We start from the raw sequence: 18,421 nt of genomic DNA on the forward strand, positions 1-18,421 counted from the left end.
TGAAGTATATGAGTGCATGTGTGTGAGGCAGGTGCTTGTGTGCATGTGGTTTTTATGTGTGCAGTGTGTGTGTGTGTGTGTTGTGTGTGCTAGAGTGAGTAGCCACCTTGTATACTTTACCTAGTGCTGGGGAATGGACCCTTTTATTAATAGATAGCAACTACATAAGTGTGTGTGTCCGGGGGAATCAATATTGTGTGATTTCCACAGTCAGCACCAGCAGGTCATTGATGACTTCCTCCCATGGAAAGCATGAGATTCTCTGACAGGGAAGGGGGACAGCAGCAATAACTGTACTTTCCCTGCTTTTGTGTTGTGCCAATGACAGACAGCATTTTTTCTTATGCTACACTCGCATGGCAGCAGGGCCGTCTCAAGGATATCTGGTGCCGTGGTTCAAAGATCCCTCCGGCGCCCCCCTCCCCCATTTCACCTTTTTACAGCAGGGAAGAGGCGGAGGCTCCGGGGCTCGACCTTGGTGGCCGGCCACCTCCTGGCAGCCCTCATGCACTGCAAGGGTTTAGCGAAGCGCCCACACGTTGTGGTGGGCCTTGGCGCTTCGGCAGCTCCCGCCGCCATGCCCTGAGGGCCCCTTCGCCGAGGGGGAGATGGGAAAGGCAAGAGGCAGCCCTCTGGGTGGGCAGCACTCCGATGGGATGGAGGCTCCGGGCGCCGCTTGGCATGGCAGAGGCGGGCGAGGGCAGCTAGCTGATGCGGGGAGGCGCCGCGTCCGGCCTCTGCCTCTTCCGTGGCGCCCTCCAGCGCCCTCCAGAACTTGGCACCGTGGTTCTCTGCGCCACTAGCCTCTATGGCTAAGACACCCCTGCATGGCAGCCCATTTTGTGACTGGCACCCACAGCACTTCCTCAAAATTCAAAATGTGTCTGCGAGTCCAAAAAGGTTGACAATCCTTTCTACCAACCATAGGCATTAGAAGAGAGCTTGGCCAGCCCACCTGACAGGAATAGAGGAAATCAACAAGCTGGTTGGTTTGATCAGGATATGAGAAACAGTTTTAAAATTCCTATGAAGCTATCCGCTTGTCAGTTTTACCCCTTACCATTTTTGCTGTCCTTGCTTCCTTTCTCTCAGCTATGCTGTTTGAAAGGTCTTACGCCCCAAGGAGTGAAGCTCATGGATTTATTAACACACCCTTGTCATCCTGCTGGCATGCAATTCTTTTTTACATTCTTTTTTACATTACTGTATAGTAACCCAAACTGTTATAATGGTAGTACAATAGCACTGACATCAATAATTTGAATTCACTTCTATCTAGTTTCAGGCCTGGGCTCAACACTGAAACACTCTTGATTGTCTTGATGAGCAATCTATTCTGGGAGTTGGAGAAGGACTGATGGAGTGTGACCCTGTTATTTTTCATGGTCTTTCAGTTTCTTTTGTTATCATTGGCCATGGTATTCTTCTGAAGCAGCTGTTGGGATCAGGGACGATGGAATCCAGTGGTTCTGGTCCTTCCCCACTGACCTGTTTCAGAAGGTGGTGATGGGAGGCTATTGCTCTACTCCAGGAATGTCTAACTGGTTGACCCCCGGTTGATATTAGTTGATCGCAGTCAATCTGCGGGGGGAAAGGAGCACCTGGATCCGCCCCCTCGCTCTTTCCTGTATTCGTGCACTATTTCAAGAATGGAAGAGGGAGTTACCGCTGGCAGGATTACTTCTTGTTTATCGATTAATGGTGTGCTCCCCTCCCCCCCAAAATCGGCAGATGTATTTGCTATTTCCCCTTAAAAAGGTCAATAACTTTGGCACCCCCCTAAAAAAAACTCAACAACTTTGGCTTGCCCCCCCCCAAAGGTCAGCAACTGTGGGTAGATCACAGTCTCTTGGGAGTTTGACGTTTCTGCTCTACTCCATGGCAGTTAGGCTGTTGTATAGCACATTTTGAAGCTGGGTGGCAATGTTCAAAGCAGCACACTCTACTGATTTAATATCTTACTTTCTAAGACATGGAAAACTTTCAGTCAGTTGTGTAGGTTGCTACAGTTGAAAGAAAAGCAATTCTAAAACTGTTAACACAGGAGGAATGATTTAAAAAAAATCATGAATTCACTTCTGTTCTATTTGCAATGCAATAATTAGGGCTTGAGACTGCAATCCTATACACAGTTACACAGGTGTAAGTCCCATTTTTACTTAATAAGACTTACTTTTGTGTAGGGATTTACACAATTGCCCGGTAAGAAATGTTTTTTGTTTTTGTTCAGTGCAGAACACAGAAAAGGGCATTGTTGGTAGATGATGGCATTTGTTGTTGTTGTTTAGTCGTGTCTGACTCTTCGTGACCCCATGGACCATAGCACACGAGGCACTCCTGTCTTGCACTGCCTCCCGCAGTTTGGTCAGATGATGGCATACATACATAATATTGGAAGATGAGCAGATGGATCAACTTTGCTGTTGTGGATAATGTTATTAGGTCCTGTAATAGTGCTGCCAAAATAGATATACAGGCAGAGTTGAAATCTGGCTCTACCACAGGCTCTGGTTGCTCTGACCATATCCTTGCTGTGTATCCTGTTCTGAACGGTGAGTAGCTGTTTTAGATTGGGAGGCTGTCTTGTCTGTAAGCCAGTACAGAGCTTTGAGAGGGCCAACTTAAAACAACTACTCACTCACAAGAAGAGGACAAAACTTCATGCATCTGATGGAGTGTAGTCTATGAAAGCTTTTGTCCTGTTTTGAGCAGCTCATAATCACATGTTGAGCTTGCACACTTCTGTTAGTTTTGGTTACAAATTTGGTTACAAAAATGTATTAAATTTGGGAAGATGAGCATTAATGATGCAGAAGAATATAGAGCTCTTAAGGAAATCTATTAGTGTTTCAGCTTTTTGCTGTGTTTTATATTCTTTCTATGAGTCCTTAGTTTCTTTGCACAGAAACTAAAGAGTTAAATAATGTTTATCTGAATATGCTCATGGTCTCAGGGCTCACAAACTTGAGTGAACACTTGATTGGCTCATCTACAAATGCCCTTTTCGTGAGAGGAGATTTCTGTGAGTGAAGAGAGAAGATTGTTTCCTTGTATTGTTAAAGGGTCTGGGGAAGCCCTTTTGAATGGTTGATCATTTTTGGAAATTCTTGATATTTTCTTGGATTGTGATGAATCTACCTCCATTTGAAGTTCTTCGGGTTCGATTATTTCTGCTCTCCACACTTTTTTGCCTCGCAGATTTTGCATATTCTGAGAGTTTAGCATCATCCATGTAAGTAATTGACACCTTTTTTACTTTTTCACAGGAAAAATATTAAGTTTTTCATTTTATTTTATTGAAAGTGTGCTTTAATGTTCTTGCTTAAAGTACGTATGTTTTTCATACAGAAACTATTTGCATTGTGCGGGAAAAGCTTCAGAATTGCTGAAATATTGACACTCTTTTTAAAATAAGCAGTCAGTCACAGAGTTTCTGCTAAATACCAGGTTTTCCATTAAGGTAGGGATAACACCATTTGCCAATGTGCAGGATGCTTTAGCAAATTATCCTGTTCGTGTTATTTCAGTGAATTTTCTTGTTTTGCAAAGATAAATCGAAAACTGGAGGGAGGCACCTTTATAAAAAGGACCTTATTCCTTAAAATATTATTAGAACATGTAAGAAAAACTGGTCCATGCACTGAGAAACCACCTTATACAAAATAATCAACAGTTAGCTCTAAATAGAAAGTTATATTTTATTGTAACTTGGTCAAAAAAGTCTTTAATTCTATCTCCACATTACAGTGTCAATTGCAGTACAAAAATTCCATCAAACTGACTAGTGACACTCTTTTAGAATAGGAAGCCCCCCCTATTCCTTTAACAATGCTTTGTGGTCCTTTATGCATTGATATGCTATGGGATAATATTAATTTTAGATACCCTTGCCCTAATCCAGACTGATTATACACGTGGGGGGTTAAGTGAGCACGCTGGGATTTTGCGTAATCATGCATTTCCCTGTTCACTGCATTGTGGACCATGCTCAGCATATATCTATGTCTATATCTATATCTATATCATCTATATCTATATCTTCCCATTGCATGGCCCCCACATTGTAGTGGTTGAGGCAATCATGTGTGCATTGGATTTTTTTTTCTTTTGGGATGGACCCTATAATAAAGATAATAGCTTTAATGAATGAATTTATTTATGGAAGATCAAGCATATTTTAAAGTGGAATTTATTTTGTGTACCAGTTCTGCGCATATATATATATATATATATATATATATATATATATATTCTAGGTTTGCAACCCAATCACAGGTTGCATGAATCTGTATTTTTTCATCTGTTTTTAAATCTTATATTCAAGAGTTAGCCCCAGACAGTAGGTCAGGGTTGAAATATTTCCAGATAATCCCTTTCATAGTACAATTTACCTGTCTTAATATACAGCATGCAAGTCAACCATATACAGTATGTGTTATAATTGTGGGAACTATTGATGCTGCTATCCCATATCTAAAGCCAGTGTAATGACAGATGGCTGACAATGCACCAGTTTTTGTTCAATGGTGACATGGTTTCTAGTATTAAAAGTGAGTTTGATCACATTTTCTAACATTCTTGTTCTCTGAAGCACTCAAATTGTTTTCCTGTTACAATTGAAAACAACATTTTGAGCCTGACTTTCACAATGAAAGTCTTCCACTCCAAAGTTGAAATCCATCATACCCATTTCCAACTGAAAGTAGATCTTGTAATGGAAAATCTTACCCTGAATTGTAGCCAGCAGTGGCTGAGAAATCTCAGGATACATGGCCTTTCTAATCCAGTAATTAGTACTTTTAATGCTTTTTTATTCTGTGAAGATTTTTTGAATAGGAGATTAGATGAGCACCTCTTAGGATACTTTAGGACTAGACAGTCCTACTATTGCAAAGTGTTGAAAGCCCACAAGGTGTGGGGCGAAACTGCTGCAGCTCTCACCATGGGAGCTGGAGCTTGGATGGCGGCTAACAGATTGAGGTTGAATCCTGACAAGACAGAAGTACTATTTCTGGGGGACAGGAGGCGGGCAGGTGTGGAGGACTCCCTGGTCCTGAATGGGGTAACTGTGTGCAGCCTGTGAGTCATTTTGGACTCACAGCTGTCCATGGAGGCGCAGGTTAATTCTGTATCCAGGGCAGCTGTTTATCAGCTCCATCTGGTACGCAGGCTGAGACCCTACCTGCCCGCGGACTGTCTCGCCAGAGTGGTTCATGCTCTAGTTATCTCTCGCTTCGACTACTGCAATGCGCTCTATGTGGGGCTACCTTTGAAGGTGACCAGGAAACTACAATTAATCCAGAATGCGGCAGCTAGACTGGTGACTGGGAGCAGCCGCCGAGACCACATAACACCGGTCTTGAAAGACCTACATTGGCTCCCAGTACGTTTCTGAGCACAATTCAAAGTGTTGGTGCTGACCTTTAAAGCCCTAAATGGCCTCGGTCCAGTATACCTGAAGGAGCGTCTCCACCTCCATCGTTCTGCCTTCTGGCGGTTACCTCGCTGCGAGAAGCCAAGTTACAGGGAACCAGGCAGAGGGCCTTCTCGGTAATGGCGCCCACCCTGTGGAATGCCCTCCCACCAGATGTCAAAGAGAAAACCAACTACCAGACTTTTAGAGGACATCTGAAGGCAGCCCTGTTTAGGGAAGCTTTTAATGTTTAATAAATTAATATTTCTGTTGGAAGCCGCCCAGAGTGGCTGGGGAAACCCAGCCAGATGGGTGGGGTATAAATAATAAATTATTATTATTATTATTATTATTATTATTATTATTATTATTATGAGGCACTTTCACCCCAGTGTCTTGTGGGCCAGGACGATGCAGCTTCTTTGCACAACTCAGCTGGTAGGGGGCAGAAGATCTACTGCTCCTCCAGCTGAGTGAGCTGTGGTGTTCCTGCCGCTCACACACAAGCGTTGGGGACCTCAGGGCTTCTTTGCATGGCTCAGCTGGGGGGGGGCAGGAAGGCTCCCCGCCCCAGCTGAGTGAGCTCCATGCTTTTCCAGCTCATGTGCGACTCCACAGTGCGAGGCATCGGGGCTTGCTCCTCTGGGGGGCAGGAGCAGTATAAGGAAGCCAAGGGAGGAACAAGCTGTATTGGCTCGGTGATACAGCTTGCTCCTCCCTCTGTGGTATGAGGGGCAGAGTGATGACAGCTTCACCTGGCGGTATATTACGGGTGAAACTGCTGCTGCTCCTGAGTCCCTCTGCTACCAGTGGCCCAAAGTTGAAAGCGGCGCTGGTAGCAGAGGGACTCAAGAGTGGCATCAGTTTCATCCACAATATACCGCTATCACACTCTGCTCCTCATACTGGTCCTGGGTGATGGATCAATACATTCCAGTGTTAAGCTAAGGTATCTCCTCAGAAGCTCCAGACAGCATAAAAATGTAAAGCCACCCTACAGGTAACATGTAAATACTGAATCAAACTATGGCCTCCTACTGCCAAACTGCTCAAAGCTAAGCCATGGAGTCTGGTCTTGCTCCAGATAAACTACAACCTGTAGCTACAGTTTCTTCTTGGCTTACCACTTGTGGTTTGTTTTGGGAAACAAACCATGAGACCAGGTTTGGTTGTAATGCTAACCCATGGCTTAGCTCTGAGTAGCACAGTAGCAGCAGGACCAAAGAAGTAGTGAAATGGCTACAATTTTTGTTCGGAGTTTCCACACACTTTCTCATTCACACTTAGTCATGGTTTGGTTTGGGGAACCAGACCTGTGTCTCACGGTCTCGTAGCCCCACCCAGCTATTTTCTAGGAAAGGATGTGGACACTGAGACATATGTATAGAGCAGCAAATCTTTTTCACCCACCCTTGCATCAACCCCAAGACTTTCTAATACATTCAAGTAACATATCTTATCATGTTATGCTAGAGAGGTTAAATCAAGAAATGCTAATTGGGACTTAATTTGGATTTGATAGTGTGTTCTGGTATCCTAAAGGTATCTGTTATAAAATGTTTGTGGGAATGGTTACACAACAGAGTAATTGCTTCTCTCTTCTCAGATAGAAATAGCTGGCTAGAACAGCCTTTGAAGCAATTCATTGCTCATTTCTACAGAATGCACATTAAATCTAACTGTTCGTTAATGGTCTTGAGGGAAGCACGATAGTGGGGCAGTATGATGCTGGTTAGCACATTGGATGACTTTAAGTTGGAAAAAATGGCATAATTGGAGTAATATCAAAGCATATGCTTGTACCAAAGCTTTCTGTGTCCTGAAAAATTAGCCAGCCTACCATGTTGCTGGAGGGGCTCTGCATTACTCAGTATTGTTTATACTCTTGCATTGTTAGGAGCTGTAGTAATGTAATATTTCCCATATTCTGTCTTGAAAGAAAAGGACATTGAGACTGAGGGAAAGGGGGTGGTAATAAGTTATTTCCTTATCAAAGTTTTATGAATATAGTTATCTTGTTCATATATATTTTTGTCAGCAAAAGCTGATAAAGTATTTAAAATAACTACTATATGCATAATGTTCTCTGAGTGTCTTTCAAATATGTGAGCCAAGAAAATCCTTCTTTTTCTCTTTCTTTTCTTTATGAATTTGTAAAAAATAATACTCTGGTGTAATTGTGTAAGAATATATTGACCCTGCCAAATTTGATATCCATCCTTGGGGAATTGTTTGTTTTCACTGCAATTGCCAGGAAGCCCTTTTTTGGCTGGCCCTCACTTCTCAACAGTATGGCTTATTTTTTCTCACGCTTAATAAATAATAGTTGTACTGAAGTGGTGGGAAAACTAAGTTGATTTATGAAGTTGTTAGTGTTTTTGAACAGTAAAAAGATCACCATGAAAGAAGATTTATTATAACATAAAGATTGATCTCACTCCATGTGGATAGAAGGGTGAGATCATTTTAAACCATATGCATGACAAACATTATCTTTCCCCATCAATGGGACTACATGTTACTGAAGGGAAGAATGATTAAAGTTAGGAATAAGGCATTTAAAAAACACAGGAAGGAAGAAGAAATTTAGCAAGCTGCGTAGAAAGCAACAAAAAGAATTAAATTCTACATCTAGGAGGATACATTTTCATAGGGAACAATTTTCAGCTTGAACCATGGGGGAACCAGGGGAGAGGTTGACAGTAGAATTGGATACTCCAATCAAACATGACCATGTGGAACTGGATACAGCTCAAGTGGCAGAGTTGGGCCATTGGTAACTTTTAAAAATCCAGGATGGTGCAAGTAAAAGGCTCCAAAGTCCATATCAGGACAATACCTTTATGAGGCCAACTGAAACATCACAACATAGTGTACAAGCATTCAAGTTCTCCAGAACTCTTGATCAGGCAGATGAAAGACAGAACACTGATTGGGCTAATGTTGAAGCCCTGATGCCTCTCTCTCTAGTCACAGTCTTTAGATTGGATGGGGAGGACATAGCAGACATTCAAATGAGGCTGTTGAGGTGCTATGTAGGTATCAGGTTGCACCTTGGACATCTGGTAGCAACAAGCATAGCAATGGATGTACTTGTATAAAATTCAACAATTTCATCATTTTTTGCAATATGCCCAATGGGTATTTTATTCAATTTTAAATCTTTCTTAATTGACTTCAGTTGATGGACTACAACCTTGTATAGAAATTATTTTGTTGAGTATTATGAGAAACTAGTGCAGGAAAAAAATCCATTATATTATTTTACTTCAATGCAGCCCCCCCCCAAAGTAGAGGCTTTACGTATTTAACCACCCAAAATGTGTTTTCTGCTATTTTTTTTATTCCCTGCCATAAATGCTAGTTCCTTTGGTTTCTGCTGAATGCCTTCATTTCAAAGCATTCTAGCCCACCATTTTGGAGGTTTACTTGGTGCATTATATTATTAAAATATAATCTTCAGTTTGCCTTTACAACAGATTATTGCTGCCAATAAGTGTGGACCATAGCAACAGTGGTAAGCTAAGTGAGGAACCTGCTGTTTTGCTTTTTAATGAGATTCTGCTTCCATAGTGCTGCTGTTTTTTGTTTTTTTAAATGCTACTTTCAGATTGATTATATAGAGGGATTCAATGTTGTGCTATGCCAATCATTATTTCAGGGGAAGCATTTCAACTTGCCAGATGGAACAGTCCCCCCTTTCTTCCCACGCACTGATTTGAGGGTTCTCTAGACACCCCCCCCAGTCAGTTTTGGGGAAACGGGAAAGAGGGTGGGACTTTATTGAGCAACCAGATGTCATTTTGTGGGCATCTGCTGACAGGACTCATTATTTTATTTTATTTATTCATTTCATAAAAATATTTACTGATTGATTGATTGTTTTTTTAATAAAAAATACCCTCAGAAGTTAAAAACAATAAAACTAATCACTAAGAAAAATGTACAACTTTAACTTGAGACGTTTGAAAAGTTAAAATGACAATAGACTAAAAAGAGATTAAGACCTTTATCTTAGTGTTTTTGTGACAATGTTTGGGGGTTAACCTGATAGTCTAGTCTAGTTGAGTGAGAAGTATTGTAGACAGTGCAGCATTAGGAGGATTTGGTAGGTTGAAAGTATTGTTCAATGTAGTTAAACAAATTGCATTAGTTGAATAACTTGCAGGGTTTTGTTGAAGCCTGTAAGGTGAATTTGGTAACCAGAGCAGCATAAGGGCAACAAAATTAGCTGACATTTGAGTAGAAGTAATTTCCCTTTGCCACAAAATTTTGCTCTGGTTGCTCCAAAGGATTCCAGGGGGCCATTAAGGAAATCTGTTTTCTCCTGTTGGGTGGTTGACATTGAAGAGCTGCTTTCAGTTACTAATTGAAAAGATAAAAAAGACTGCTTGCAGATCAAAAAGCTTGTGGGGGAAGAGGAGGTGTTCTGGAGTGATGTAATGAGGGTAAAGTGCTGCTGCACAAAAGAAAGCAATTGAAGTTTGCTACATTAGAAATGCTACATGGAATAAAATGAGAAGAGAGCCATGACACTGTACAGTAGTACCTCGGTTTACAAACACAATTGGTTCCGGAAGTCTGTACTTAACCTAAAGCGTACTTAACCTGAAGCGAACTTTCCCATTGAAAGCAATGGAAAGTGGATTAATCCATTCCAGACGGTCCGTGGAGTACTCAACCTGAAGCGTACTTAACCCGAGGTATGAGTGTAATTGGTTCTGGAAGTCCGTATTTAACCTGAAGCATACTTAACCTGAAGCGAACTTTCCCATTGAAAGTAATGGAAAGTGGATTAATCTGTTCCAGACAGGTCCGCGGAGTATTTAAACTGAAAATACTCAAACCGAGGCGTACTTAAACTGAGGTATGACTGTATGCTCTTGTAGAGCAAGAATAGCAACATTTGTATTGCTTTCATGTTTCACTTTATGCTAGTGAGATGGCCCTCAAGTGTTGAAACATAGCCATAAAGATTTGATATAGGAGAGTGGGCAGGTGAGTGCCAACCCCAACTTTCCTTCTCTGATTTCAGCTGGTTTTGCCTTTTCTTACCATCCTTTATTTCTGGTTCCTGGCAGTTTTCCTGCAGTTGTCCTTTTACCCCACCCCACCCCAATTCTAACACTTCTTCCATACCTAAGTTATCTGCTTTTCTCCACTTCAGTTTTGCTCAGCTGTAGCCAGTCTTTATAGATACAGTATATGGAACTGTTGCATACCCCTGTTTCTCCGAAAATAAGACGTAGCCATAAAATAAGCCATAGCAGGATTTTTAAGCATTCAAGGAATATAAGCCATACCATGAAAATAAGCCATAGTGATAGGCACCTTAACCTTGTAGGTTAAACTGTACCATACTTAATAAAAAAATAAGACATCCCCTGAAAATAACCCATAGTGTTGTTTTTAAAGGAAAAATAAATATAAGACGGTGTCTTATTTTCGGAGAAACACTGTAGACGTAGGTGAGTCCTGTCACAATGAGCAGATTTGCTCATTTTCTTCTTATTGGATGTGTCCTTCCTACCCTAAGTCTGGCACCGTCACTCATTTGTGTGTCCAATTCTGTAGCAGTTCTATCTTTTGTTCAACTTTGTATGACTGCAATCCATTAGAGCCTAAACAAGGCCCCTGCTTTATGACCTAGTGCCTTATTGAGCTCTTTACAGATGCCTTCTTTCTTTGCACACTAGAAATACATGTGTAGATGCTGTTAGTGGGGAAGCTTATCAGATGTTATTATTGGATGTCTGTGAGAAAAGGGATTGGATTGGGGCATTGGCTGGTGATGTCACAGAAGCACTGAAGGTTTCCTTCTCAGGTTGCTTTGAAGTGTGTTTCTTGCATCTTGGATTCACTTCCAGACATTAATGTCACATACTTCCCAAACATCTTTCTCTCTTTTACAATACTGTAGTACCTCTTTAGCCCAGGTTTCCAAAGCGATTTGGTGGGGGAAAGGCAGACAGAAAGGTTAGCCTGCTTATGGACATGCAGAATGCTGTTAAATTCAGTTTCTTGAAATGAACACATGTACACAATTCTAGTTGCTTCACCACCACCACCTTTTACTTGTGATGCTACAGATAACTCCTTGATGATTGTTTTGCATTATGCTTCTACAGCCTGTGGCTGTAGCAGGAGAAAGAGAGAGAGAGAGAGAGAGAGAGACCACAACATCAATATGTCATCTTAGGTATCGCCAAATGCTGCTCCTTCCAACTGCTGAGATTTATTTTTAACTGCTTGACTCAGTGTTTGTCAGATGATTCTGGCCATCAAACTGCATATTGAATGCAAAGTACAGAGAAAGCGAGGGTGGCTGAAAAAGGGGAGGGGTGAGGGGTGGTTGTCTGGGGAAGGAGGTGGGACTTGGAAGCTCTCCACATAGGCTCACAGGCTTCTTATCTCAGAGAGAGTTATGTGCTTCTAGCAGTTTGAGTGTACTTTCAGGTCAAGCTGAGAAGTAAAGGGTAATGGCTGCTTTCAAATGCTTTAAAGACATAATTGCTCAATTATTGCTACATTGAGCAAAAGGAGCAGCATACTGCTGGTTTGTAAATTGGTCTCTTTCCTGTGCTGGATGTTGCCTTTCTAAAGGAGTCCCATCATGATCGATAGCTCTAAGAAGCAGCAACAGGGTTTCCCAGAGATTTTGCCTGTTGGGGATATTGAATCATTGAAAGAAAAGGAATGTCTTGACACGAACAACCAGAAAAGTCTTAAGGAAGGTCAGTTTCAAGGCTTGGGAGATAAATGGGAAGGTAAATATGTAATTGGGTCTGGCTTAATTTTGATGGGTTAGAATTATAAGTGAGTGTGTGTGTGTGTGTGTGTGTGTGTGTGTGTGTGTAAAGATTGCAAAGCAATGCTCTGAAATCTTTAGTTTGGTTCCTAGCTGTTTACTAGTGCTGGTTCTTGAAGAGAAAGTAATCTTCCAATGATATCTTGGAGGTAAATGCTCTTTTCACAATCACTTTGGTTCACAAAATCTGCTGTTTCACAATTTGAAGTCAAATAGAGACAACAGAATCAGAAATATCTGCTTAGGAATCTTATTCACAGTCATTTCTGACTTCCTCCTGCTGCTAAGTACAATTCTGCTTTGCCATGTTTTTATATTTAGCAGCTTCATATTGTGTCTCTTGTTAAATGGCCAACAGTGCAATAAAATAAAGGAAAGCCCCTTATCCCCCCCAAAGTCTAGGAAAGTTGGGAGAGTTATAAACACTCCATGATGGCATCTGTACTAGCAAATTTTAAAAAGACACAGCAGGATGTATCCAATGTATTGTTCTAGTTGTAGCAGAAATGTATCTATTCTCTGAATCAACAATTGTGGCATTTTTATACAGTATTGTGAGGCAAACAGCAGTACAGTATAGGAAGTTGTAGTTTTATTTCATTCCTCAAGCATGACTTTTATTCCTCAAAATGAGATTTTTTAAGACATTATGCCCCTCCCCCCCAAGCAATATCCTGCTTCCCTGATGGATCTCTATCAGTTTTCCTTTCTGGATTCTTATACCTAATTGCTTTGGAGTATCTGGTAGTGAGCCAGAGAACACTGTTTGTTTCCTTTGATACAGAACTGGCACTTCCTTCAAACCAGAGACTGCTTTTCCTTCTTGACAGAAAGTGTATAAATATATAAAAGTACATTGGGAAATTGAGGAAAAGACCATTTCATTGCAGTTCATGTTAGAGACCAGTTTTTTTTAAAGAGGAAAATGTTATATTTCCATCCCTTCTAACATTTAATGTCAGTTTATGCTTTTAATTGTCACCTTCTTGAAAGAGTGACCACTTTTCTTGAATAAATGGAAAGCAGGATGTCAGGAATATAAATAACTGTAGCTAAGAGCAAAATGATAGTTCTGTGTCTTACCACAAAACAAAACCACTAATAAAAATAGTGAACAAAAAAAAAGAAAAGGGAAAAAAAAGACACGCCCTGCAATTTTTGACTGTAAGTAGAATTTTACTCTACTGTAAATTCTCCCCCTACCACCACACATGAGAAGTTATACCTCCTCCTAATGCCCAGAGTTAAAGTGTTTTGTGTGAACTGCTTCTACACAGGTAAAACCACAGCTCTTCCTGCAACTGTGACTGCTGGGATAAATGCAACAATGGTAAAACAGCTGCCTGTGGTCTTTACGTGCAGCTTGGTCATCCTTCCCCATGCTGGTGTAATGCCATGTTTGCTCACATGCAGGGAGCTTTGTATAAACCAGATGTCAGGGTGTAGAGGTCAGCATATGTTTTCATCTTTCAAATGTCTATATTGTTTAAGGCATGCCCTTGAACATTATTCACATTTGTATCCCACTTTTCCTCCAAGGAGCTCAGGTGGTGTGTATGTATATTTTGTCCTCACAGCAATCCTGCATGGTAGGTTAAACTGAGAGATAGTGATTGATGCAAAGTCACCCAGTGAGCTTCATGATGGAGCAAACTCAGCTTAGAACCATCTGTTGTAAAGAACATGGTGGACCAATCTTTGACAGTCAGGTCAAGCAAGAGTATCTTCATTTGATTAGTGCTTTAGCATCTGCAGTGGCATTCTGTCTTCAGGGAACAAATCCAAAGTGTTGGTTTTTGTCTGTGTGTGTAGAGCCCAAAAATATACGTATAGGGGTTGGGCTCCATATACTTAAGCCACACCAATCTCATACTACCACCATTCTCATACTCTATCCAATCCCTTTCTACCTATGGAGCTTCCATCCCTTAAAAATGTACCCTGAACTTCAACACCATTCAGAAGACCTTTCTGTTAGACACAACTTTTAGCATGTGGGTTTATTCTGATATACTTGGATATCTTATATATATTTGTTTGTTTATTTTAAAAATGCTTATATACCACTATATCAAAAAACATATCAAAACGGTTTACAATGACAATATCTATGCTTTAAAAACCAAGGATAATCATCTAACTATTACAGAAAGATGTTTTTCAACTTTTGCATTGTAGTTAATCTTAGCCTTAAAAATCAGGTTGGTTAGAAATCTAAATTAATCGTGTTAGAGTCTCCTCACAGAGTTGATTATTTACAGTGTAATGCAGCTTTTAGTATCAGTGCATCCCAAAAGATCCTGAGGGCTAGTATGGGGTTATTGAGAATGGTATGACAGGATGAAAACAACAGCACCATACTGGAGGAAACAGAACGTAGCTGCTAGCATGTACATAGCAGTTAGCATGTTCTTATACAGTATATCCCTAATGTGTGTTTTCTAAACTAACTGTTCCCACAGAGGAAGGTGGATATCCATGCATGAGTTGTCCCCTCCCACTTGCTCCACTGGGCAGGAAAAAGTAAATGAAAAGAGGTCACCTAAGCTGGCAGAGCAACTTTCCCCCAGTTCACATCCTGCCCAGCTCCACACCAGGCTGCTTTTGGGATGGCTCCAAGTCTATCTTGGACCATGGGATCTTTCCCCTTGGCTGCAGCTCATCACCTTCCAGCCTTAGGACCGCAGTTATTTTAATCATCATCAACAGCAAAAAGGGAGAACAGGAAATTTGGGGTCAGATAGCAGAGGGGGTGGATAGGATGAGTTCTCCAACCATCTCTGATGATACCTCTGAGGACTAGTCTCTGAGAGGCCCCAGGTTGCCTGTTGTTCTTGAGGAGTGGTTTTACCCGCTGCCTCCTTCAAGCAGGCAGAGACCACCCTTTCTCACAGAGAGGCATTAAACACCTCCCTGGCCCAGCTACCGGTAGCTGTCTCTTCCCTGGCAGCTTTTTTATCAACCAAAGGGACAAGGTTCCAGAGCGCAAGGCATCACCCTGACCAATCCGAGCACCTTGTCTACACAGTTAGTAAATTAGCCTTACTATCTGAAACTCATCCAACACAAAAGGACTAGGCAGTGCTCTGGACACCCCTTCCATCCTTTTATCTTCTCTCCTCCTGCTTTTATCTTACAAACTGTAATTAGTGGCATTTAATAAACATACAGATAATAACTATAAATATTAATTTACCCTTCAAACTCTGCTGCCAGGATCTTTAACAAACCATTTAAAATTGTTTCCAGTAAAGGGGTTCGGTTGCATTTTTAAAAATCATGGTATTAAAAAATCTGCTTTATACCAGTCATGGTTCTGTTACTCATTTTTAGTGAGTTACCATACAGAAATTCTAAATTACTGGGCTTCTCCCCCCTCCCTCTTTCAAAACTGGAGTAGAATGATAACTCATTAAAATGGTGAGCTGGCATCTTCTATCACCCTTCATCTTGAAATCTTTTTTGATGGGGCAGAAAAGGATTTTACAAAGAGCATTCATTAATGCACAAAACCGTGAAGATTTTGACAAAAATGCAGAAAGTAGAATCCTCTTAGTATCAGATGTCTTAGGTTAATCCATAAAGATGTTAACCCTTTGGAGTGACTTACAGAGATGAATCCTATATTGGTCCAAGCACGATCATTTTGATTTATTTTATCTATCTATCCATTGTTTTCATGAATTTCAGTCTTTCTCTGGAAATTAACAACAACTTTTAAAAAATCGATTGGCTCTTTGCTATTTCATGTTAATCTTAATATGTTTACAGTAGTTCTGTGTGATTTGTTGTTGAAAAATACAACATTTGCCCTGAAAGCCACAATAAAAAGATTATAATATAATGTGCATTCTAATTTTTGAGATGTTGAATTTAATTAAATGATGGCAAGTCTATCATCTTTCAACAAAATCAAATTATTTCTGGAATCAGTTTACAAAAAATAAATAAAACATTACAATCTGTATATACAGGGCAAAATGTGGATTTCAGTACTCTTGAAATACTTAGCAACCAAATTTCCAAGACCCAGTGAGTTTTTAGAAATGTTTCCATTTTCAACTGAATTTTTAGCTGTCTGTATAAAATAGGCATGATCTTCAATATTCAAATACTTCATCTCTCTTTCTGCACTTTTAGAGTAATTCTAATTGATGCAGCCACACAATAAATTATTTTAGTCCAACATTAGGACAGCATCATATATTGCATTGTGAGCAATTGCCAAAGTGGAAAAATTGCTCCATTTATTGTTTTTTAAAGGAGGGGAAATCAGTTTTGTAACAACTGTGATAAATTCAAAGGAACTCACCAGACTTCTGCACTGTTTCCATGGCAGCAAGAAGAACAGCTGTAGTGCCTTCTGTAAATGTCCAAAGTCAAATACTGGAAAACCTGTTTTTTAAGCTCTTACTACTTTACTTCATTGCAGCTGGTTACCTTCTGTTGAAGAATGGAATACAGTGCGAGATGGAAGATTAAATTTTGACCAACATTGCAATTCATATCTCTTTATTTTACTCAAGTTTAAGCAGATGTACCCCCATCCCTACTATAAAAATGATATCCAAAGTAGCAGAATAAAAAGATAATGATCAAATGACAAGATCTGGGATTGCCTGAAATAACAGTATAATTAATAACAACTGCTAGGATCAGCAACCCTTTCCAGACACACTATCTGCTGAATATGACCAGTTTAGGGGGGGGAGAGAAAAAGAAACTCTTGCACTGCACACAAGTGGAAAAAAGAAGCCAATATTTATCACTCCTCAGAGAACATATCTAGAAATGGTTGCCAAATTGAGTTTCATTTCTTGCAATTAGCCCTGCTGTAGTTTGCAGCTGGTTATTTAGTGGATGAATCGAATAGGTCTTCAACACAGTTTTCTATTGTTGGCAAAGAGTGTGACTTCCCAAACTACAGCACAATTAGTTTTACCAAGAGCGGTGTTTTAACTGTTCAAAGCACAGCTGTTTGTGGATGGATCCAAGAATAAATCTATTTATCTATTTATGACATTTATGGGGTTCCTCTCAAGAAAGCCTCCCACCTGTCTGCTGGAACATGCATCCTGGTCTAATTAATGACTGTGTTGTTGTTTTGCTAGAAATTGATTTAATTGGCTTGTATTCTTCTTATTGACTTGATTTTATTGTGTGCCTCCCTGGGAATCCTTGAAGGCTGACAGGCAGTGCCTAAATAAATAAATAAATAAATAAATAAAATGGGTGCTCGGTACATCTGTGAGGGATGGTACCAGGGACATAATGTAGCAGTGATGACAACACTATCTCCTGGGGGTTTATGTGAGAATTGTGTGTTTGTTCATTTTGTTGTTTGTAAATCCATGCTGCATATTTTATTTATTAATTGGTTTATTATTAAATATATATTTCAATGGTGGGTTGGGAAAGATCTTTACCTGAAAGGCTTGTTGAAAGAGGAATGGCTTCACTAGCTGCCAAAAAAACCAATAAAGATCAGGCATAGGCAAACTTGGCCCTCCAGATGTTTTCAGACTACAACTCCCATGATCTCTAGCTAGCAGGACCAGTGGTCAGGGATGATGGGAATTGTAGTGCCAAAACATCTGGAGGGCCGAGTTTGACTATGCCTGATGAAGATGGTGCCTGTATAATATTTGATGGGAGGGAATTGCGAAGGATAGGTGCCCAGTTCCTATATTGTGGGGAACAAACCTCCTGATAAGATGGTATCTGCAGGAGGCCTTTGCTCACAGAGTGCAAATTATTCATTCAGTTATTAAATTTCTATACTCCCCTTCATCAACGCATCCCAGGGCAGTTTACAATACAAAACACAAAAATGTACACCATAGTAACAAACGAAAACAATATTCTCACAATTCAAAAGGGCACAGATTATTTTTGCCTGGCACCTAAAGATATGTAGGGCTGGCCCAAAGGCAACGCTGGGTGGCGCAATGCGCCAGAGCACCGGGCCGCCAGACAGCCGCGCTGCGCCCACCACCAGACTCCCTTTCCGAGCCCCTCCTGCCGCCGCCGCATCATCCAACGTGGCCACCGAGGCATGGGCGCCAGGGAAGAGGTGGAGGATGGAGAGGCGAGCGCTGGTCCCGGCCGGCGGCCCTGGTGCCGCGCAGAGGAAGAGGAAGGAGAGGCAGGCCCCGTACTCCCTCCGTCCCTCCCTGCCCCCCTCCTCCCCTTTCGTTGCG

At 40.9% G+C, this 18,421-nt stretch overlaps 1 protein-coding gene across 7 annotated transcripts in view; it reads left to right on the forward strand.

Moving 5' to 3' along the window:
• Positions 1–18,421, forward strand: part of MRTFB (myocardin related transcription factor B) — a 94,418-nt gene that overhangs the window by 37,969 nt on the left and 38,028 nt on the right. Inside the window, exon 1 of one of the 7 annotated variants that reach the window (XM_035132295.3) lies at positions 2,479–3,232. The exons of 4 other annotated variants lie outside the window; for them this stretch is intronic. Coding sequence is in view for 2 of the 3 variants with exons in the window: in XM_035132291.3 (XP_034988182.3) it covers positions 12,027–12,180 (154 nt within the window). In the remaining variant the exon portion in view is untranslated. Of the gene's footprint in view, positions 1–2,478; positions 3,233–11,767; positions 12,181–18,421 lie in introns of those variants that run through there. 2 more of the 7 variants (XM_035132291.3, XM_035132293.3) reach the window with 2 other exon arrangements.

The sequence above is a fragment of the Zootoca vivipara genome, chromosome 13, assembly GCF_965207765.1.
Source record: "Zootoca vivipara chromosome 13, rZooViv2.hap1.1, whole genome shotgun sequence".
Taxonomy (NCBI): domain Eukaryota; kingdom Metazoa; phylum Chordata; class Lepidosauria; order Squamata; family Lacertidae; genus Zootoca; species Zootoca vivipara.